Consider the following 21,087-nt stretch of genomic DNA (forward strand, 5'->3'; position numbering starts at 1 on the left):
ACATACACTTCTAGAAACAGCAGAGCAATTGGGAAAATGGAATCACTCTCAGCATCAGTTATGTGGGCAATATATGGCACAGTCCTCCTGGCACGCCCTCAGCTATTTGCACAATTATTTTCTTGGCCATCTACAGACTCGCATATTTATGCATGTGGCAAACAGGCATGCGTGTAGAGAGGAGGAATCGAAGCCTCTCAGTCTGGGAGATCCTGATGTCCTAACGATCGACAAGTGTTGCTAGGCTTTGCTTTCCAGACTCCTAAAGATACAGGAAAAGAGTGGACCAGCCCAGCAGGAATTAGAGAGATGCCAGTTCTCCTCTTCCATACATAACTCACTTTTGACTATTAGTGACCCTATAGTGTTCAAAATCAGGAAACTGTTGCATAACTGAAATCATCTCAAACTGAGGAAATTGGCTTAAAATACAGGCACAGAACCCACTGAGCTAGAATAAGAGCCCAAGCTAATCTGCAGGCTGATTTCACTGGAGTATTTCCTAAAACACACCCATATGCGTGCACACACAGAGTCACACTGAAAGGGAATAATTCAATTATAGATGTAGCACTTTAACTAGTAAGAGTACTGCTAAATTATCAATGATAGAACACCCCAGTTTGGAACGGACCTCAAAAGATGACCTGGTCCAGTCTTTCATGTGAAAGGGAGCCTAGATGAAGTTATTTAGACTATCTGTCCAATTGCATCTTGAAGACCTCCAGTGATGAGGACTCTAACATGTCCCTGGGGAAGCTGCTACAGTAAAAGGTTGCTCTCACTTGTAAAAAATGTCTTTCTTACATCAAAGTGAAACATCTCCCAGTGCAACTTGTACCCTTTGCCCCTTGTCTTCTCCATGTGGCTCCTTGTGAAGAGAGACTACTCTTTGTAAGTACCCTTTAAGTACAAGAATAATGTGATGAGGTCCTCCTGAGCCTTCTCTTCTCCAGGAAAGAGAGATCTAACTCCTTCAGTCAAACCTATCTTTTTCAGTCAAGGAAAAGAAAAAAAGAAAATTAAAGAGCTGTATTTCCATGGGGTGTTTTGGAAACAAGTGTATGAAGTCAGGCTCAGCCCTCAATCACTATTGTGTGACCTCAAAATGCTGTTGTTGATCATGCACAGAAACACCAGAGGAGACTGTGTTCTATTTCTACACTATTTGCACATTGCGTAACATATTTTTTCCACCTTACAGAGCATGTGTGAGTACCTATGTAAATGCATGCTTGTATGTGTATGTTTTATATGGCTAAGGAGAAGATGTTGCTTACAAGTCTGTAGGCCTGACTCTCAGAAAGAGCAGATATGGAAAACACAGACCCAAAGTAATGTACTGGGTGAACCAAGTCCATGTCTCCTCTCCAGAGAAAACTTGCTCTGAGATCAAAATCAAAATCAGTTAATTGAAGGCCCCCAATAAATACTTCCATGGTCTTTACAGTTTTTTTATCTTCCCAATGTGCCATGAAAAGCATACTTTTATAATCTGCATTGGCTTATGTTTTCAGTGGAAAACATTTGCCAGCCTTGATAAGTAGGAAAAACTTCAAAGGCTGTGATAAATCAAATTAATAATTTGTCCTGAGGAAGTCTGTGTAAATTGGTCACATTATTTAAATGTGTCAAATGATATGTTAAGATATCTCTCTGTCTTTCTCCAGGAATAATTGGATTTGCACATCTCTCCAAATTGCTAGTCATTTCACCAAAATATAAGGACATTTATTTTTCATTACCTGAATGCTTGTCATAGTAAATGGTTACAGAAAATGGCCAAAGCTATATGGGAGAGTTCATGCAGACTGATCCTACATTTTCCCACTATTAGCCCACCTGATGAGGAGATGATCAGCAGGCCATGTAAGACTAGCTCAGTTCTGCATGCCTTATTTAGATATGCTGGACTGGATGAGATGAAAGGGTCTAAGATTCTTTGTAAATCATACGAAGGTAAGTTAGAAGGCTTCATTGCTCACACATGAGTTCCTCTAGAAGACCATCATTTCTGCATTTGGCATTCTGGAGGAAGAGGAGGTAACAGGAGAATGGCACTTTATTTTGATTTTTCTCTAAGTTTCTAAAGTTTTAAAGAAGGGTTGGGTTATACCTATCACTTGCTTCTTTTAAATATTTAAATATTTTTTAAATTATACCTATTGTTCTTATAGAAGAGGGACTGTGGATTCAGAAGTTTTATTCTCTATTATAAATAAATATTTTGTTCTTAATTGAGCATTTCTGAAACGCTAATATATATAAGTACTTAAAAGTTGCTTTGGTTTTCTATGCATTAAATGCTCTCTTTTCTGATGACACATTTACCAAATTTAATGTTTAATGTTAAGGCCAAAGACAAAGTGTCTTGTCCTTATTTTGTTAGTAAAATGGTCAAAGTCTGTTCCTATTAGAATATGTGGATCTCTTATTAATTGTTCCAGTTCTTTTATGAAGAGAACACACAGATCTTTCCCTAGCGTTCTTCCTTTCAGTTGAGAATTTGAAATGTCAAGAAAACAGAAAAAGTTCCGACTCAGAAGCTGCAGTACAAAGTAACGTGCTAGAAATTGAAACAGTGGTAGATAAGCCTGTGCTTGTGCAGTGCGAATTTGAAATATTACAGGTGCACGTATTTGGGTTTCTATTGACACTTCTCTGCTAAAAACATCATGTGATGTGACCTACTGCCTTGCCAAACTACAGCAGAACTTTTTTTTTTTTTTAATGGTATGTTTTAAGTGACTTAGGAGACCAGAGTTTAATGGTGCTACTACAAACGTATTTTCACTACCTATTGATTCTTGCCGACAGAAGTTTTACCCCAGATAGGCTTTCAAACTGTGCATAAGCTGAAGCAAAAAGTAGAAAATCATGTTTGGAATATAATGAGAGGACCTCAAGTATTGACAAAGTAGAACTGGCTTGAGTTACATTTATGGTCTGGCATGCTACAAGTGATTTATTTTCATAGGAACATAGTGAAAATAAACTACAAAAGTACTTGCAAACATGCTTTCTTGAGCTAAAATTCACTACTTTGAAGTGTCCTCATGCAATTGTTTATATTAGTATGAACAATTCATTAGTTCATACCAATTTATTTGTTCATATTAGTAAAATGAAACACATCTGTGACTTTCTGCAATGCTGAAATAAGTGAAATGCACAAGTGTGCTGTGGCCTCTGCATGGTTTGCTTTTGGCTTGTGCTTTGGGTTTTTTTAACCATTCCATGTACATTGTCAAGGGCTGTTAAATAATGATCTGTCCTTGAATTATTGGTCACTCAAATGATAGTTGGATTAACATTGCTTATTGCATTTTAACATATATGATTGTGCAGTCCAATACGGACTGAAAAAATAATGTCTCAGCAGAGGAAGGAAAGGAATTATTTCTTTGGGTGCTCCCCTGGCTGTAGCATGCCAGTCCCTCAGCCCCTGAGCGTTTTCTTGAGCATCCAAGTTACTTTTGGACCTTCCACACAGAAACTCTTTGCACTGTGCACTGCTGGTAAAGCAAGAGCTGGCAACTGGGTTCAGCTCAAGTTCAAAAAATCTAGCAGGAGGTGAGGGGTGTGTTGTAGCAGCAGCTGAGAAGGTCACAGCATGACCAAATTAAAAGGGGTGAAATATGCAAATGTTTTGGAATTAAGAGTAGTGAAGGAGATCAGGAGTTGGATCCATTGCTAAGGTAAGGGGAGGAGAAGCTTTTAGTGATGTACATTAAATGAGAGCGGATGGTACTTCTGCCTGCTGACTATTTCCTTGGTATGCTTTTCTTTCATTTATCTTTTGCAAATATAAGGCAAAAATTAAGTGCTATTTTTGTTGTGGTTATTTTTCCAGTGCATCAGTGTCTAAATTATACTCAGACCTGAACCTGGTTTTCCAACCAAAAGCTCCTTGGTTATTGTTGTTGTTTTGGTTTGGATTTTGTCTTTTTTGGGTTTGGGTTGGGGTTTTTTTGTTGTTGGTGGTTGTTGGTGAATTTGAAATTTGAATTTGATCTCTGATGAAGTATTTGCAATAAGGGTTAGGCAGGTCAGAACAGAAACTTCACTTAAATACGACATAAAGATGAAACAAAATCTGATTCAAAATCATGATCATTGCAATTTATAGTCACTATTAAGTTTAAATTCAGCTCAGCACCATGGCATTATTTTAGTAAGCCCTTAAGTATGTAATTGTACTAAGATTATTTAACATTATTATCTGGTTTTATCCATAGCAACTTGTAAGGTCAAAGAATTAAATATAATAACAACTCTGTAGCTGAAATCTGAGTCAAGGATAATTATTTTCCTAACTCTTAAATTCAAGATATGACATTTGGTCAATAGCTTTGTACAGAAAAATACCAATAAATTATATTATCAGGCCAGGTTGAGCAGTACTTTAGCTGAATAATTAAACCTTCTTTTCAAAAAAAGTATTTAAGCTCATACCTAAACTTTAAAACTGTGGTTAAATCAAGTTCATCATACTAAATTTCCTTCAGAGTGTTTACTCAGTATAGTAGTGGGTTTTAGTTTACTGAGTGGGAAATAGAGTAAATTAGGAGAAGAAAACACAGATTTATACTTCTATCTATACCAAGCTCTAACTGTGGGCAGCAAGGCAGTGAGCATGTGCCAAAGTGAGCACCAAACTGGATGGATGCCAACTTTTTTTGTGGTGAGTAACCTCTTGCAGCTGGAGCTTCACCACAAGGAAAAGGCAGAGCCACCAATAACTTCAGTGGTGCAATACCAGAGAACTCCAGAGTGAAAGAATTAGTTTGTGGTGTGCTGCTTGGCAAAATCCTGCAGGGTTTATAACCACAAAAAAATACCATAAAATGTAATTGTAAGTGGTGGTTTGTTTAGTATGATTCACCCTAAGTCAGCTGGATCTTTCTGGTTGACTGGTCACTAGATACTTGCCTCATGCACCATGCTGTTGGACAGTGGAGAGAGTTGCTGTGCTCAGGCTTCACTTGGGCTTACTGATGGTGCCTCTATGGCCCCTAACATGCCACCAGAGCAACAGCTGGGAATATATTGTGTTCACAGATGCACCTGTTTCCTCTCCACAGAGGAGGTACCGTCACTCCCATTTCTTGAGTAAGAATTGCTGGTGGTCTATTTAGCTCAACTTCTAGATGCTGCGCCAGTAGCAGACAAAGCCAGTGTGTGCCCTGGCTGTCCCAGTCTTTCCAGCTGTGCCAAGAGATGGATTTCCAGCTTCATTCTCCAGGTGGACAATTAATATGCTCAGGAAGGCAATCTGTAGAGGTCCTTCAAAGTGCTGTTTGCTATACTGAGAAATATAAATGCAGATGGGTGCAGCTGCTTCAAATGTCAGCTTTGTTACAGGACGCAGAAAGAACTGAATCAGGTTTGTGACAGCTCCACCAGTCCTCTGCCTAACACAGGCCAAATAACCGTGTTGACCCTCTCTGCTCCTTGCCTATCAAGTGTCCTTTCTAACCTGCCAGTTTTGCGTAACAATGAATTGCCTTTTATACATACCTGGTTAGATAAGTTGGGTTTTTTCAACCGCAAAATGCAGTAATATGTACTGACTGATTAAAACCAGGTTTTTTTCCATAATACAACCTCTTAAATAAAATACAAACTTTCAGAAATGTTTAGGCAGACATTTGTAGAAGCCAGGACTTTAATACCAATGCATAAATTATGGTTCTTTAGATGAGCTTTTTGGTTTCTCTTCATATAAATGTCTGTCATTAGTTATGTACAAAACTCAGAACTTCAGGTTTTTGTATTAATACTTCCCAGATCTTGCTTGTGCAAGATTAGATTAGCCATCTCATGAGGAGGAGCTCTTGTTGAACTCCTGGTTTTAAGTACGTTCCATGTCCTGGGAGGCTGGAAGTAGATGCAGCCAGGATGCTGCAGGACAGCTGTGCAACAGTTCGAGTCCTCCTTAACCCCCTTCATTGCACTGGATTAGCCTGTGGGGAAAAGAATGAGTTTACCAGCCCACTAGCTCTCTGTAATAAGTCTTTAATGGCATACTTTAAATCCAGGGTGTCTGGGATTTGTTGTGCTCTTTTAATGTTTGAGCTTCCATTTTGACTACTGTACTGAAGTAAAAAAAAAAAAAAATCAAATATATTGGGGCTTCAAATATATCAACAGCTTTGCAAACCTTTATTAACTCATGTATCGGTCCAAGACTGGTTTTGGGTTTTAATTTAGTCCAGGGGTCCTCAAACTATGGCCTGTGGGCCAGATACGGCCCCCCAGGGTCCTCAATCCAGCCCCCGGTATTTGCAAACCCCCCTGCCAGGGGCTGGGGGGGGGGAAACCAAGCAGCCGCAGATGACGGCCTGCCACTGCATCCGTGCGCCGGCCCCCAGGTTACAGAGTTTGAGGAACCCTGATTTAGTCAAATACTTAATCTAGTCTTTTCTGATCCTTGACTACTCATTATTATTCTGCTCCTTCTTTGATCAATGACTCATTAGAAATAGGGCTGAACCAACCCTCCAGATCCCAGCCAAGCCGACATTTGGATATCTTCTAATAATTTAATTAAAATGGGAAACTCTAAAAAAATTGCCTGTCCTATATAGTCAGTATTGTCACTGTCTACACTGGAACAAAGTTCTTATAACATGTTTGAATGTCCTCAGAAAACAAATTGCTTTCTCTGTTTAAAAGAAAATGTTATTTTCTTTTCATTTTTTTTTGTATGTTCATTTTACTTCATAGTTCTGAAAATAGCAAAGCAGTGTCAGTTCCATTGGCCTGTGTTCTTGGTACAGGCAGAATAGCTTTTAAGTATGTACATTGTTTCTTTCCCACACCTAATAGTGCGTATCAAAGGAAAACTTTTGATGTAGTCATATATATATATATATAACTCTTGTCCTGTCCTTTTTCCTCAGAAGCCCCAGTTATACAATTTCTTTTATGCTCTGAGAAGGGGAGAAGAAACAGTGAAGGAAGACTAAAGAGCAACTCACCAAGCAGATTAGTGTAGTTAAATCAAAGGGCAGAGCCATTGGCTGCAATGGTATGTCTGTGGGCATGGCTTTGCAGAGAAGTGAAAATGCAATTGTAGGTTTTCCCTAGAATGTTGTCCTCTCAGTTAATGAAGATTTTATGTGGTCAAGAAACTGTTTGGATTTCCTTTAATTTCTACAATGTCCCATTTTAAATAATAGTTAATAAAAATAAATAAGCTACATTCCTATGAAATATGCAAACAGACCCAACTTAGTTAACATTATCTAAGTCACAGTGGCTTCAAATGCAGCTATTTTTATTGTACTTCTAATAAAAATAGTCCTGGACAATTAATTAACAGTGCCGTATCTCATGGGTCTTTCCTTGTGATATAGTGTAATCACTTGAGGTAAAAATCTTAGTCCCCAAGAGTGTATCAACATCATAGCTGTTATTGCTTTACACACAGAAATGTGGAGAGTAGTTGTCAAGCTCTGCACATTTGAGACTTGAGGTCAATCATTCCTATTAAGCACAAATGTTACCATTCCCTGGCTGGAGAAATACAGGGTTGAGCATGTATATACTGTGGAAGAGTAGCCATCTGTTTCAGAAGTACACAGAACAAAAGTTTGCTTAAGTTTTTCCATGTGCACCTGGCATGTCCATTTAAATGAGGAACACCAAAGGAAACATTAAACTCACATATACCCAAAACGTGGCTCAAAACCATGCTTAATATTCTGGTGGTTCTGGAATTGACCGGCAGCTTTTTAAATAGGTTAGACTCAAGCGTTGGAGGCAACAGGCTTAGTTCATAGGGTATGTCACCACGTCAAGGTAGAAATATTAACTACAGCACATGCAAGTGTAACTTCTTCAAGTTAGGAGGAAAGCCAATTGCAGTGAAGATGTGGTGGCATGGACTTTGTTCACAACAGGGTGTGTATTTATGATCTCTAACCAGCCTGCACATATTAAAGACTGATCTGCCATGTCAACACCCCTCTGGTTGCCCTGCTAGCTTAAGTAAGTTAGGATATGGTCACACTGCTGCTTTGTGGTGTTTTATTCCTTATCTCCGTCTTACTGCAGTGTAACTCCATGGCTTTGGGTTACTGTCCTGGTTTCAGCTGGAACAGAGTTAATGTCCTTAGTAGCTGGTGCAGTGCTGTGTTTTGGATTTGGTGTGAGAACAATGTTGATAGCACGTGGATGGTTTTATTTGTTGCTGGGTGATGTTTATACTAAGTCACTGGCTTTTCAGCTTCTTGGGCCCTGCCAGCAAGAAGGCTGGAGGGGCACAAGAAAATGAAAGGGGACACAGCCAGGTCAGCTGACCCAAACTAACCAAAGGGATATTCCATACCATAGAACATCATACTGAGTATATAAACTTGGGGGGTTGTTGGCCAGGAGCCACTGATTGCTGCCTGGGGACTGGCTGGGCATTGGTCAGTGGCTGGTGAGCAACTGTGTTGTGCACCACTTGTTTTTTTTCCCTGCCCTTTGGATTTTATTCCTTTCCACTTCTCTCTCCTTTTCATCACAATTGTTGTTGTTGCTGGTTTATCTTAGTTCAGTTATTAAATTCTTCTTATCTCAACCCTTGAGTTTTACTTTTTTCCCAGTTCTCCTCCCCATCCCTCTGGGGGTAGTGGGAAGTGAGCAAGCAGTTGCATGGTACTTAGCTCCTGGCTGGAGTTAAACCACAACAGTTACACACCTTAACCAGCAAATCTGAAAGATAGAATCTCTGTTTCAGTGTGACCATTTGTAAAGAGATGATGGGAGGGTGGCTGTGGTTCTCATGAAACCTGTATCATTACTAAACCTAATTTCCACTATGCAGGGCTCTGGTAAGCCCGGAAGTCTCTCCGAAGTTGTTTTCTTCTTTAAACCAGGATGTAGCCTCAAAACATGCCTTTCAGAATCACAGAATTGTCAGGGTTTGAAGGGACCTCTGGGGATCATCTAGGCCAACCCCCTGATAAAGCAGGTTCACCTACATCAGGTTGCACAGGATTGCATCCAGGTGAGTTTTGAATGTCTCCAGAGAAGCAGACTCCACAGCCTCTCTGGGCAGCCTGTTCCAGTCACCCTCAAATTAAAGAAGTTTCCCCTCATATTCAGGTGGAACTGCCTGTGCTGCAGTTTGTGCCCATTGTGCCTTGTCCTGTCACTGGGAACCACTGAAAAGAACCTGGCCCCATCCTCTTGACACTCACCCTTCAGATATTTATATGCATTGATAAGATCCCCTCTCAGTCTTCTCCAGGCTAAACAGGCCCAGCTCTCTCAGCCTTCCCTCATCAGAGAGATGCTCCAGTCCCCTCATCATCTCTGTAGCCCTCCCTGCTGGACCCTCTCCAGCAGTTCCCAGTCTCTCTTGAACTGGGGAGCCCAGCACTGGACGCAGCACTCCAGATGTGGCCTCACCAGGGCAGAGTAGATGGGGAAGGTCACCTCCCTTGACCTGCTGGCCACACTTGTCATAATGCACCCCAGGATCCCATTGGCCTTCTTGGCCACCAGGGCACACTGCTGGCTCATGGTCAACTTGCTGTCCACCAGGACTCCCAGGTCCTTCTCTGCAGAGCTGCTTTCGAGCAGTTCAGGCCCCAGCCTGTACTGGTGCATGGGGTTGTTCCTCCCTAGGTGAGAGCCTTACACTTACCTTTGTTGGACTTCATTAGGTTCCCCCCTACCCAACTCTCCAGCCTGTCCAGGTCTCGCTGAGTGGCAGCACAACCTTCTGGTGTATCAGCTGCTCCTCCCAGTTTTGTATCATCAACAGCCTCGCTGAGGGTACTCTCGGTCCCTTCATCCAGGTCGTTGATGAGTAAGTTGAACAGGACTGGACCCGTAATGACCCCTAGGCAACACCGATAGCTAAAGGCTTCTAGCTAGACTGCACTGTTGATCACAACTCTCTGACCTTTGCCGTTCAGCCAGTTCTCAATCCACCTCACTGTCCACACATCTAGTCCACACTTCCTGAGTTTATGTAAGAAGATGTTATGGGAGACAGTGTCAAAAGATTTGGTGATATCAAGGTAGACAACATCCACCACTCTGTCTACCCAGCCAGTCATTCCATTGCAGAAGACTATCAGATTGGTCAGGCATGATGAATCCATGTTGACTACTCCTGATAACCTTCCTTTCCTCCACGTGCTTAGACATGACCTCCAGCATGAACGGTTCCATCACCTTTCCAGGAATGAAGGTGGGGCTGACTGGTCTGTAGTTTCCTGGGTCCTCCTTCTTGGTCTTTTTGAAGACTGCAGTGATATTGGCTTTCCTCCAGTCCTCAGGCACCTCTCCTGTTCTCCATGACATTTTGAAGATGATGGAAAATGGTTTAGCAATAACATCTGCCAGCTCTCAGCACTTGGGAGTGCATCCCATTGGGGCCCATGGATTTGTGGGTGTCAAGTTCACTTAAGTGATCTCTAACGTGATCCACCTTGACCAGGGGCAAGTTTAGTCAGTTCTTACTGTGGTGAGTCCTACACAAGGAGCAAAGGAATTGCAATCTGTTGTCAATGTTTGCTGCCAAAAGGCTTTGATCATGACGGATTTGATGTAAATGCTGATTAAGGTGGTTGTTACAAAGTACTGTCCCACAGTCTTAGCATGTGCTGCAGTTTCAGTGGACTGATTCTCAAAGTCTTGCAGTAAGTAGTGAGTGGAAAATACAAATGCATACTTATATTTACTAATGTCAGGGGAAAAAAATATGTTTTAATGGGAAAAAGACAGTGGCTTTACTTCAAATGGAATTTAAAACCTCATTGTAGCTGTTTTATTTTGTGCCCCTTTGAACAGACATTTTTTATGGAGCCTCTGAGAAGATGATCTCAGGGACATTGTTTTCTCTGCTTTGACGTAAGGCAGAAGCACACAACTCAGCATTTTTCTTCTTTAGAAGCCTACATTAATTTATTTTGACAGCATTTCCAACCCATATAGTAGCTTAGGACTATCTGTTTGTGCTACCTTCCTATTTTAGACAAGCAATTCTTTGCGTGAGACTGTTAATTTGGCAAAGGGCATGGGTTCACATTTGGTTTTCATAGACTGATAGATTTAAAGGCCAGAAGAGACAATTATGATCATATAGTTTGACCTCCCACTTCAATCAGGGCACAAGCCTCACGCAATCATTACTGCAACAAAATCATGACTTCAATGTGAGCCAGAGAACAGCTTAAAAAAGGCTTCCAATCCTGACTTGCCTTCCTCTAATTTTTAGCATTAATTTTTTCAACTTCAGACTCCAGTCCCTGGATCATATAATTTTATAGACATGCAGAGTCAAAATGAAACATCATCATCAACTGTCCTTTTCAATTACATGTCTGTGATTTCATCTACTTGAATTTATCCAAAGATTATATTATCTTGTATAGTTGTCAGGCCATCTAAATGGACAATAAGCATTCTTTTCATTTTATACTGGATGTTTGAAAAACCATTGCAAAACATGCATGGAATGTCAAAACCTTGTGCTAGGTCTGCATTGGTAAGTTAGGAAGCATTCAGCCTGGCTTTTGCTTTTTGAGAGCAGTTTGCATCCACGGAGTTAACATGCGTGAAGCCTGTTCATAGAGCAAATGCACAACAACTGCTGTCCTTTTAAAAAACACCCCCTGCATTTCTAAGATCAGTTTTTCATAGACAAATAATGAAAATTGGCAAGTGATGAAAAAGATAAGGATATGCAGATGCAAATGTTTAAGAAACTATGACTTACCTAGAACAGTTCAAAAAATACAATTATAATTTGGTTCACTAAGAGAACAGCAGTAGAAGGTTAGGTGGGAGGAAGGAAGATGCTTTGAATCAGTTTATTCTGCCACTCATTTTCACATATACTCATCATTTATGAAAACACACTTTCTCCAGACTTAAAACATGGCTACAATTCACTATTGCAGGAATTCTGGTCTACAGCACTGGCTCAATTTTTCAAGATGGTCAGAGCTCCAAATCTGGCATTGAATTTTTTATACAACCTGAGAATTTTCAGACGTGTATGTGAAATGAGTTTGCAACATTTTGGAAAGTCTGTGAGCAAACATGCTTCTGAAATTTAAATGTCTTTCAGGTCCTTTCTGGTGCCCCTTATGCTGACTAACGAAAGAGGGCAGGGCTTGAACTCTGCTGCTGGTACCTACTATCATGTGGTACCCAAAGTGGTACCATGGTCCATATGGGAATAGAATAGGGGAAAGAACTAGAGGAAGATACTGCCAAGAGAAAATGCAGATAAACATACTGCAAGAATTGATCGAGTTTTATGAGCTTTAAAACTTTCAAGTCAGGCCAGTTTTAAGAGCTGCCATTCAGTAATTGCCTGGTGAAACTAGAAAGTTTGACATTAATTGCAGAAAGCAGCTGCCAGGTTCTTGTAATCTTGTAAAGCATTAATATAGACTGATGTTCTTCAACAAAAGTTTAACAAAATTCTGATAATTCTTGACTTAAAAAGACCCTGCTCTCTTGCATACCAAACTGCATGGAAACAAAATTCCAGGCTTTCCAATGTGAAAATGACACAGTTCAAAGAACTAGGCACAGGAATGCATTAATTCCAATTTTTGTAAAGAAACTCACTCGTTCAGTAGTTAGCCTCCATTTTCACAGTTGGGAAATGCAGAGGACATCAAGAGACCTGTGTGAAACCATAATAATACATATAGGTTTATATTTACGTTCATTAGATAGGAAACATTCTAAAATTTTGTGCTTTACCCAGAATTTGAAAATACCCTGGATATAATAGTCTATAACTAATCTATGAGTAAATAAATTTATGTTTCAAAGAAGAATACTTACTCTTCATGTATTAATGGCCTTAGTTAAAGACATTTTCAGCTTATTTTAAATCACCGCAGTGTTCCATAACAACTTTGAGAACATTTTTTCTTCATAATATGTAAAGGTCCCAGCTGTTAGTATTTGTTATATCCAATAATACATTTTAAATTAGGCAGTCTCAATCAAGAGTACACATTTTTCATTTTAAACCTTTTAGTATAAAATATTAGAACATGTACAGAATGGTTCTATGAGCAATAAGAAAGTATATAAAGAGGTTTTACACATTTGGATCCCCTTAACAAACTGGTTTTTAGGGACAAAAGTTATCTGATACTGTAACTGTATATGGTATTTTGACTTTGCATGTGAGTCTCAGCTCTGCAAAGGGACATCTAACAGCACAGCAAACATGCCTTTGCAATTAAATGATTGTTCACAGTACGGCTTATGGAAATATAAGATACAGCTCAAACTGTTCAGTAAAGAATGCCCGTTCTTGTTACTCTTTGTTTTAGTGGGCTATAAAATAAATGCAGTGTAGAAGGTATTTTTACAGCCAGAACTTGTGATACACGATATGCATGGCTGTGCTGGGAAGAAAATGCCAAAATTATGTACTTCAAACACCCATCACACTTCTCAGAAGAGTTATATACTTAAAACCATCAAAATCCTGTGCTATCTTTAATGGAACAGGACTGACTGCTCCTCCGGTGTTTACAGCATCAGCCCTGGTAAATGCCAAAGTGTGTATGGTTCAGCAATGAAATACTGCCAGCTTCATTTGTTTGTGGCCATATGCAAGAAGGAGTAAAGAAGACTGCACAGCTGCAGGAAGGGAGGGCAAGGAACAGTGTGTTTTAAAACAGCGTGAAATAGGCAGTGAGTAACAGCACCAGAAAACACTTGCTCTCACACACACTCACACACATTAAATTCATGCATGGAGGTGGTAAAGGGCGGGGGGGGGGGTGGTGTGGATGGGAGAAGTCGGGTGAGTTAATGGTAGCTGAAGGGACTTAAGCAATGAATAGATAGATTGGGGGAAAAGTAGTAGTGTGAAGAAAAGAAGTCCATTAATAAAAGATGAGGAGGGATGAAATTAATGAGAGCTCTGCAGAGACACTGCTGCCCTTGTAGGGAGAGAAGCACAGGGCCCAGTTCTGGTATTCTCATTCAGTACTTCCCAGATACTGGGGACTCATCGGGGGACAAAGCACCATTAAAAGGCAGGGACTGTCAGCCTGCCAGGAATACTAAGTAAGGGACTAGTCTCACACACTTACATAGGTGAATAACTATGAGAAACTTTGTGATGCCAACAGTCCTCAGGTTTTCCAAAATGACATGTGTGCCCCTGAAATTACTAAAATAAATGTTTACAGTCAGGACTCTTTTTAATGGCTTACTTCTTTTTCTTCTTCTTCTTCTTTATAATGTGCTTAAGCTATATTTACAGAGCTTTTTTATCTCTGCAGAAACACTGCATTTTTTGAAAAAGAAAAAAAAAAGGACTTTTTCATGCCCATGTTCTTCCAGAAGGTGGAATTTCATGTAAAACAGCATCTATCACAGAATGTGTAGTAAAAAGCTAGGAGCTGGTGGTAAGGTGCATAGCAGGATCCTGGTCCCAAGGCAGCCAGACCAGGGAGTGGGTCACAGCTATCACAGACCTCCCCCTCCCCCTCCTCCTCATGTGCTTGGATTTCCTTCCTGTGGATACAGAGGGCAGAAGGGAGGCTAAAACATTTGTTGCTAGATCTTGATCTCATGTGCAGTTGCATAGCGGCCAGGGTGCAGCCTCAGCTCTGGAAGCTGGAAAGCACTCTGATCTCCCATGGTGGCAGATATTCACTGCAGCTGTAATCAGTTGATAAACACAGGCACAAGCCACAAGTTCTCTCTTAAGAACAGTTAGTGAAGACAGTCAGTGAGTAGGCATTTCATTCTTATGTGTAGAAAGGATTATTTTCTTTAGAATTATTTATTAAAAAATAGAACTTCAATGAACTAGGGAATTAAATAAGTTAAATCAATCCCACCCGGCACTGTGAATCCCAAGAAGAAAGTGCTGACCTGTCTACTGGGTCCTTAGAAGTACAGTCCCAAAGAGGCACATACTTGTAGAACTCAGCAGCAGGCTTTTAAATTCAAATGTTAAACTGAGAGCAGGAAATAAGGAGTCAAAAAGTGTTCTCAGCCAAAATAAACCACTTTTTCTGGCAAAATTTTTTTAGCTCCCCTGCTCTCCTCACTCCTTTCCCCCCACCCCCAACTATAACTGATTACTTCATCTAGTTTTTAGTAGGTCCTTAGAAATCCTATTTTTTAGAACTCGCTCTTGAACTTTTCTGCTCTCTTGCCTTGCTGTACTTGATGCATAGACAAAACATCTAATGGAGTATATAAAAATGAAAGTCTCATGTTCATACCTGTGTAATTAAAAAGTTCAGATCCTGAAAATACAGCCATTTTTCAATTGTTCATCTAAACACTACATTCTTCAAAATGCCGTGTTCTTTTCTTTCTTTTTGACAGCAAAATTTGGAGAGTAACCTCACCAACCTTATTAAGAGGAATACTGAACTGGAAACTCTTTTGGCGAAACTCATTCAGACCTGTCAACATGTAGAAGTGAGTACTGACCTCCTTTTGAAATACTTGTAAACTTAATTACATTCATTTAGCATTCAGGAACAAAAGTTTAAATAAACAAACAAACAAAAAACCCCAAACAACAAACACAGAACTAAATTAAAGTAGTGGTAAACTGATTGGAGCTTTTTCACTGATAAATGGTATTCTCAATACAGATGGCCTCCTTTACATTCCTTGCTGTCCCCTTTTAATTACAATGTGTTTGTATGGTCACCACCACTGCTATACTTGGGCATATCACTCACTATCTGTAACATGTTTATCTTTTTGGGTCCTTTGTGAGGTACAGTAATATTTACAGGTGGAAAACAAAAGCAAAGAAATAGTAATGCCCAGATCCAAAACAATATTGAGGTTTCTGTCAGCCACTGATTATTTCTTTTTCATCAGAATTAAGTGTCTAAATACATATGTGGACTCAAAAGTCATACATTAAATATGTTTATCTTCAGAACAAGAAAAATGCTTACAGGCCTTTGAGTTGCCTCAGTTACATATTCCACTTCAAGTATCACAGAAAATCTTCAGCAAGGAGGGATCTGAATCCATATTTCACTGAAATCCAGGGGATTTTTTGAATGGCCCCATGGGGGATGCTACTCTACTTGCAAATTAAGATAATCACAGACTAATTCAGCCATGGGAGCTGACAAAGGAAGAGATCAGAATCCAAAATAGATTCTTTTTAGCAACACTTTTCTTTTTACTTTTTGCCACAGTTCCTTACGGTACATTCAGATCAACAAAGCCAAAATCACTAAGAACAAAGAGCTTCCATATCATAAAAAAACCTGCAAAAAGACAACATGAGTTTATGCTTTCTGCTAGTAGATGTTATACAAATATCCCCATGGCATCAAAACTTTATCACTAGTGCTTTCCTCATTGTCAGTCTCAGCTGTGAGTTCCAGGTGACACACCAGATACAAAATATTTTTACTTCTCCTTCAGTTAAATTGTGCTAAGAAACACTGGAAGACTAGGAAAAGCTCAGCATCTTGAGGTACGTGTCCTTGTTGACAGATACACTGGATTCCCTGAGATGCACCAACTTCATCATTTGCAGTGCTATCAGTCTTCAAGTGTTCTAAACTCAATTTAAAAGGGCATGGGAAAGTTAATGGGGTAGGAATCAGAGGAGCTGACACAACTTAAATACTGCTGATTTAAAGTGGAACAAGCTTTAGACCTCAATCACAGAGAACAGGTATTTTCAGTTGAACAGCTAATTACTAGTAAGATTAGCAGGGGAAACCTATTTTCCCTGTGAAAAAAATGTTTGGGATTTTGTTTGCATTGCAATGCTACCTGTTGACAAGCTTCTGCATAGGACCATTGCACTTCTGAATACATTGCAATTCCTGTAGCAGCCTTGTTTATTCAGAGAAGGGCTCACTGTATGTTCCTAGCAGACAGGCAACATTAAATAATTAAACCATGTTGTGTAGAAAAGGTATTCCACTTTGAGTATGGTTGTCTATATATGTGAAAGGAAACCAGGTTTCTTCACTAGTGTTACCTGAGGAATATAAGAGAGGAAGATAGCCTTAACCCAGAGCTTCTGAAACATTGGTAGAATTTAAGATAAAGTTAGCTGTGACATAAACTGCTGTAACACAGCCACCTGCCAGCGCTGCAGAAAGGCGTTTGGTTTTCAGACAAGACTCTCTTCATTAGACAAGACTGCTTCTTTTCTGACTTTCTCAGAGTAAAATTCAGTAACCTAATTAAGCCCAAAAGCAACTTTGACTTGTGAATAGATTCAAAATCATGTCTTGAAAATTTGATATCTGCTTAAATACCTTGTTGACTGTGGTAATGGCACGTGCTGCAGAAAAAAAGGGAAAAAAATCCACCCAAAAAAAAAACAAAGCAAAGAAATGCAAAACAAAACAAAAAACAAATCAAAACAACAACAAAAAAACCCCCAAGACTGTTCTTCCAAAGAGATCATTTTACCCATTTTTCTATTCACTCCACCTGTGGAGCCTCGCTGACTTCATGGGCTCAACTAAACCATGAAAGTCTACCCATGGTATCAGACATGAGGTGAATGGATTGACTTCTTCATATGGGCAGCGACAGCATCAGGCGTAAGAACTGTTGTACCAGTTGGAAGGACTGTAGTAGGTAATGAGAGACCGAGACAAGGCACATTTTCTTCCTCTGTATGTAAAAATCAGAGCAAACCCCAAGAAATGAATGGGCTTAGGACAGCGTAAGGCTTCTTCGTTGATGACCTATGTCCAAGATGGGATAGATCTGTATAATTTTAAATTGCTCCTCCATCTCCTCTGTGGTTCTGCAATATGTTACCAACTCTGAGGTTTAGTATTACAAAAAATCCGGCTCATTCAACTGGTAACAGATGCATTACTGTCCCTGGAGTCCTGTTTTAGAAAATTTCTCTGTAGACATAAAGAAATAGAAGCAAAGTTGTTAATGAATTCCTACCACGTTTTATTCATCAAATTACTCTAATTAGCATTTAAATTAGCTAAATATTAAGAAATTAGTTTCAGTCAAAACCCTGGACCAAGGCCGCACTGGAAATCAGGCAAGTGGGGATGTGCAAGTAAACTTTAAAGCTATCTTTGTTTCTCAGAGCTCTGTGAAAACTTCAGATATTAAGTGAATATCTTCAGCATTAGAAAAGCACTGAGGCTTAGATAGATTTTTAAAAAGACAAGATGCTGTCTTTCTTTGTGCTTCTTCAAGAAAAACATTCATCACAAACCAGGGACCTGAATGTAGGAAACGATATATTGTTTGTAAAATTGATTTTGCAAATTTAGGATTGCAAAATACTAGGTGGAAAAAAAGCTGAAGTTTCCAGTGATGGTATTTGTGTTGCCATATGAACTCACTCAAAGGTCAAAACTGAACATGTAGTTAATTTTACAGGACATGTTTCTTTTTTCACTTTTTGATACAATATATTGCAGATAATGACGTAAAGTACATTGAATATAATTTGTAAACATGTAAATACATAGGTGGTATCTTTAAAAACTGCTGTTACATACTTTGATTTTCCTTTCCTAATTTTAAATAATTTTAATGATGTTATTGTAATGTTGGTTTACATTTTTGGGGGTTTAAAACCAGTTGGGAAAAAAAAAAAAAGAAAAGAAAAGAAGCTTTGGGTTTCACACATAATTTGAACTTTGAAAAACAAGGTAGGAAAGTAAATTATTATTCCTTGTTTTAAAGTTACCGAGTATTTATTAAGGGATATATAAACTTTTTGAAAAGTTATGCTAATAAACATCTTTTGGTAGAAATAAACATCAACGAATTTTAAAGGCTTTGTCATGACGTAAACAAAAAAAAATCAATATTACATGAAAAATAAAAAGGAATGTCTTTTTTGGCTTTTGATATGGAGCAGAAGCTGACGTTTCTGAAAATGAACAACAAACAGGCTCTTGTCTTTCAAATAAATGAATCCTCACCAGCCAACCCAAATGTTGTCTCAGAGCTACTGTTTCTCATCAGCCAAATGAGCTGTTAATGGCTTCCCAGCGACCAGCTGAAGCTGCAGATTAATTCTCTACCCATACATCCTTCCCATCAGGCAACTGTAACTTCATCGATAGCAAAGGCCATATCCCAGCCCCTCTGTGTTTTCAAACTAATGTTTATTCCCTTCTGAAAGGGAGTTATTTTCACTTTTTGCTCACATAAGCAGGCAAGGACTGGTTGGGGATGTTGGTTATCTGGAAGCTGGATGCCTTCCAGCCACTGGGAAGGGGAGATCTGGGGCTGCCTTTCATCACAGCAATGGAGACATAAATCTTGCCTATTTTTAGATGGAGTTTATCAATTTACGACAGGATTTATCCCGATGGGGAACCTGATCTTGGGAGACTCGTGAAGTCCACTTCCAGTCTTGCATTCCTGTGGGTGGTTCTGGGGGTGCCAGCAGGAAAACTTTTGTGAATAAATCAAGCCACACTTGCATTCTTTACTGCTTTACGTACAGCAAAGATATTACTAAGCATTTTATAATAATGACAATTTTAACACCTAAATGTCTGATTTCTTGCCTAATATGCAAATTGTGCTTATACTTAGTTTATGATAACAATTTAAAAAAATCCCATTTTTTCAAAGGGAACCCTTTGCAAAAGCAAAGATATTACTAAGCATTTATAATAATGATAATTTTAACACCTAAATGTCTGATTTCTTGCCTAATATGCAGACTGTGCTAATACTTAGTTTATGATAACAGTTTTAAAAATCCCATTTTCTCAAAGGGAACCTCACCCTGAAAAGTGAAAGCTTGAGACCATAACACTCCTTTCTGTCCCAAATCTTTGTTTCATTAGGAGCACGCTGGTTTAACTCATCTTTCAGACACATCCTTAACATGTTTTTTGATTTATACTCGTTTTTATGTCTTTCCACTCTCCCTTCCTCTCTAATCCTGTCTGCCATTTCTTGGTTTTGTAGAAACCCCGAAGGCTCTTAATCAGGAAAGTTTTATTTTCCTTCCTTGGAGATGATGGCAGGTCTACACGCCTTTGGCCAGGCTGCTTCCTGCAGAGCACAGCGGTGCTCAGGGCAGTTCACTGGGCCGGCCCTGGTGAGCCAGCTCCGCTCCTCGCTGCTTAGGGAAGGCAGCTGTGGCTGTCTCCCCAGGGACAGCAGGCTTGGCTGTGTAAAACGATAAACTGAGTCATAGGATAAAATACCGTTTTCTCCACACGCTGAGAAAATGCAATAGAAATGGCTACTAATCTGAAATGTGTTTGTTTGTATTCATGCATTCACAGCATTCATGCGTCTCAGAGTATCTGTAGAAAACTTTTTTTAAAGCATTAAAAACAGTCCGGAATAATTTTATCTTTAAATTCTGTGACCGTTCACCCAATAAAAGAGCCCTCTAGCATGTGGCTAAATCAGCATGTAGCTCTTAAAAGCCCATAAAAATGTCTGTGTGTGTCAGGACAGCAGCTACTTAGTTCTGGAGCCATTATAAGGGGAAGATGTTTGAGGGAAAAGGAAATAATGTAAATATTTATGCTTTGGCATAAATTAACAAGGTCCAGGTACAAGTCCTCTAGCTCAGCTGAGGGAGAAGAGGGTCTAGCTGGATCCAGCCCCACTGTGTGAAACCAGGCTGCAGTAATTTGCTCATAACAAATGCACTATGCAAATAGCTCATGTGAATACCTGAAAATTTTTATAGGAGCCTTGACAAATACTCCAAAAATACTGTTGCAAAACTGGGATAGTTTTGGCCTAGGATATGGCGTATATATGCTATATAGGTTAATCCCTGGGTGATAGCATCCCTGTGGCCATACCAACCCATTGTCAGGTCTCCCTCCCCCCCACAGTGTGCTGGAGGGGTGCTGAGATGGCAGTGGCCCAGGTGGCCTTTGGCTGTGTCCCCTACCTGCCCCTGGCACACTGCAGCACTGCCATCCTCCCCTGCATGCCTGCCACGTGCAAGGTGACAGGGGCCGCATCCTGCTCTGCTGGCCTGTGCCTTTTCCAGCTGTACACAGCTCCAAATTCAACTACTTCTCATTTGAATCAGGGAAGGATTTAATGTTGTAAGTGCTTAAGTTCTCCCTTGGTTTTAGTGTCACAGGTTTCTCTGGCTGACAAAGTGCTATGTCA

The 21,087-nt window shown here is 39.7% G+C and overlaps 1 protein-coding gene across 2 annotated transcripts in view; it reads left to right on the forward strand.

Moving 5' to 3' along the window:
• MID1 (midline 1) overlaps positions 1-21,087 on the forward strand; it is a 166,554-nt gene that overhangs the window by 95,097 nt on the left and 50,370 nt on the right. For both annotated transcript variants that reach the window (XM_056329371.1, XM_056329370.1), the window contains exon 3: positions 15,334-15,429. In XM_056329371.1, the coding sequence (XP_056185346.1) occupies positions 15,334-15,429 (96 nt within the window). The remainder of the gene's footprint in view (positions 1-15,333; positions 15,430-21,087) is intronic.

This window comes from Falco biarmicus, chromosome 2, assembly GCF_023638135.1.
Source record: "Falco biarmicus isolate bFalBia1 chromosome 2, bFalBia1.pri, whole genome shotgun sequence".
Lineage (NCBI taxonomy): Eukaryota > Metazoa > Chordata > Aves > Falconiformes > Falconidae > Falco > Falco biarmicus.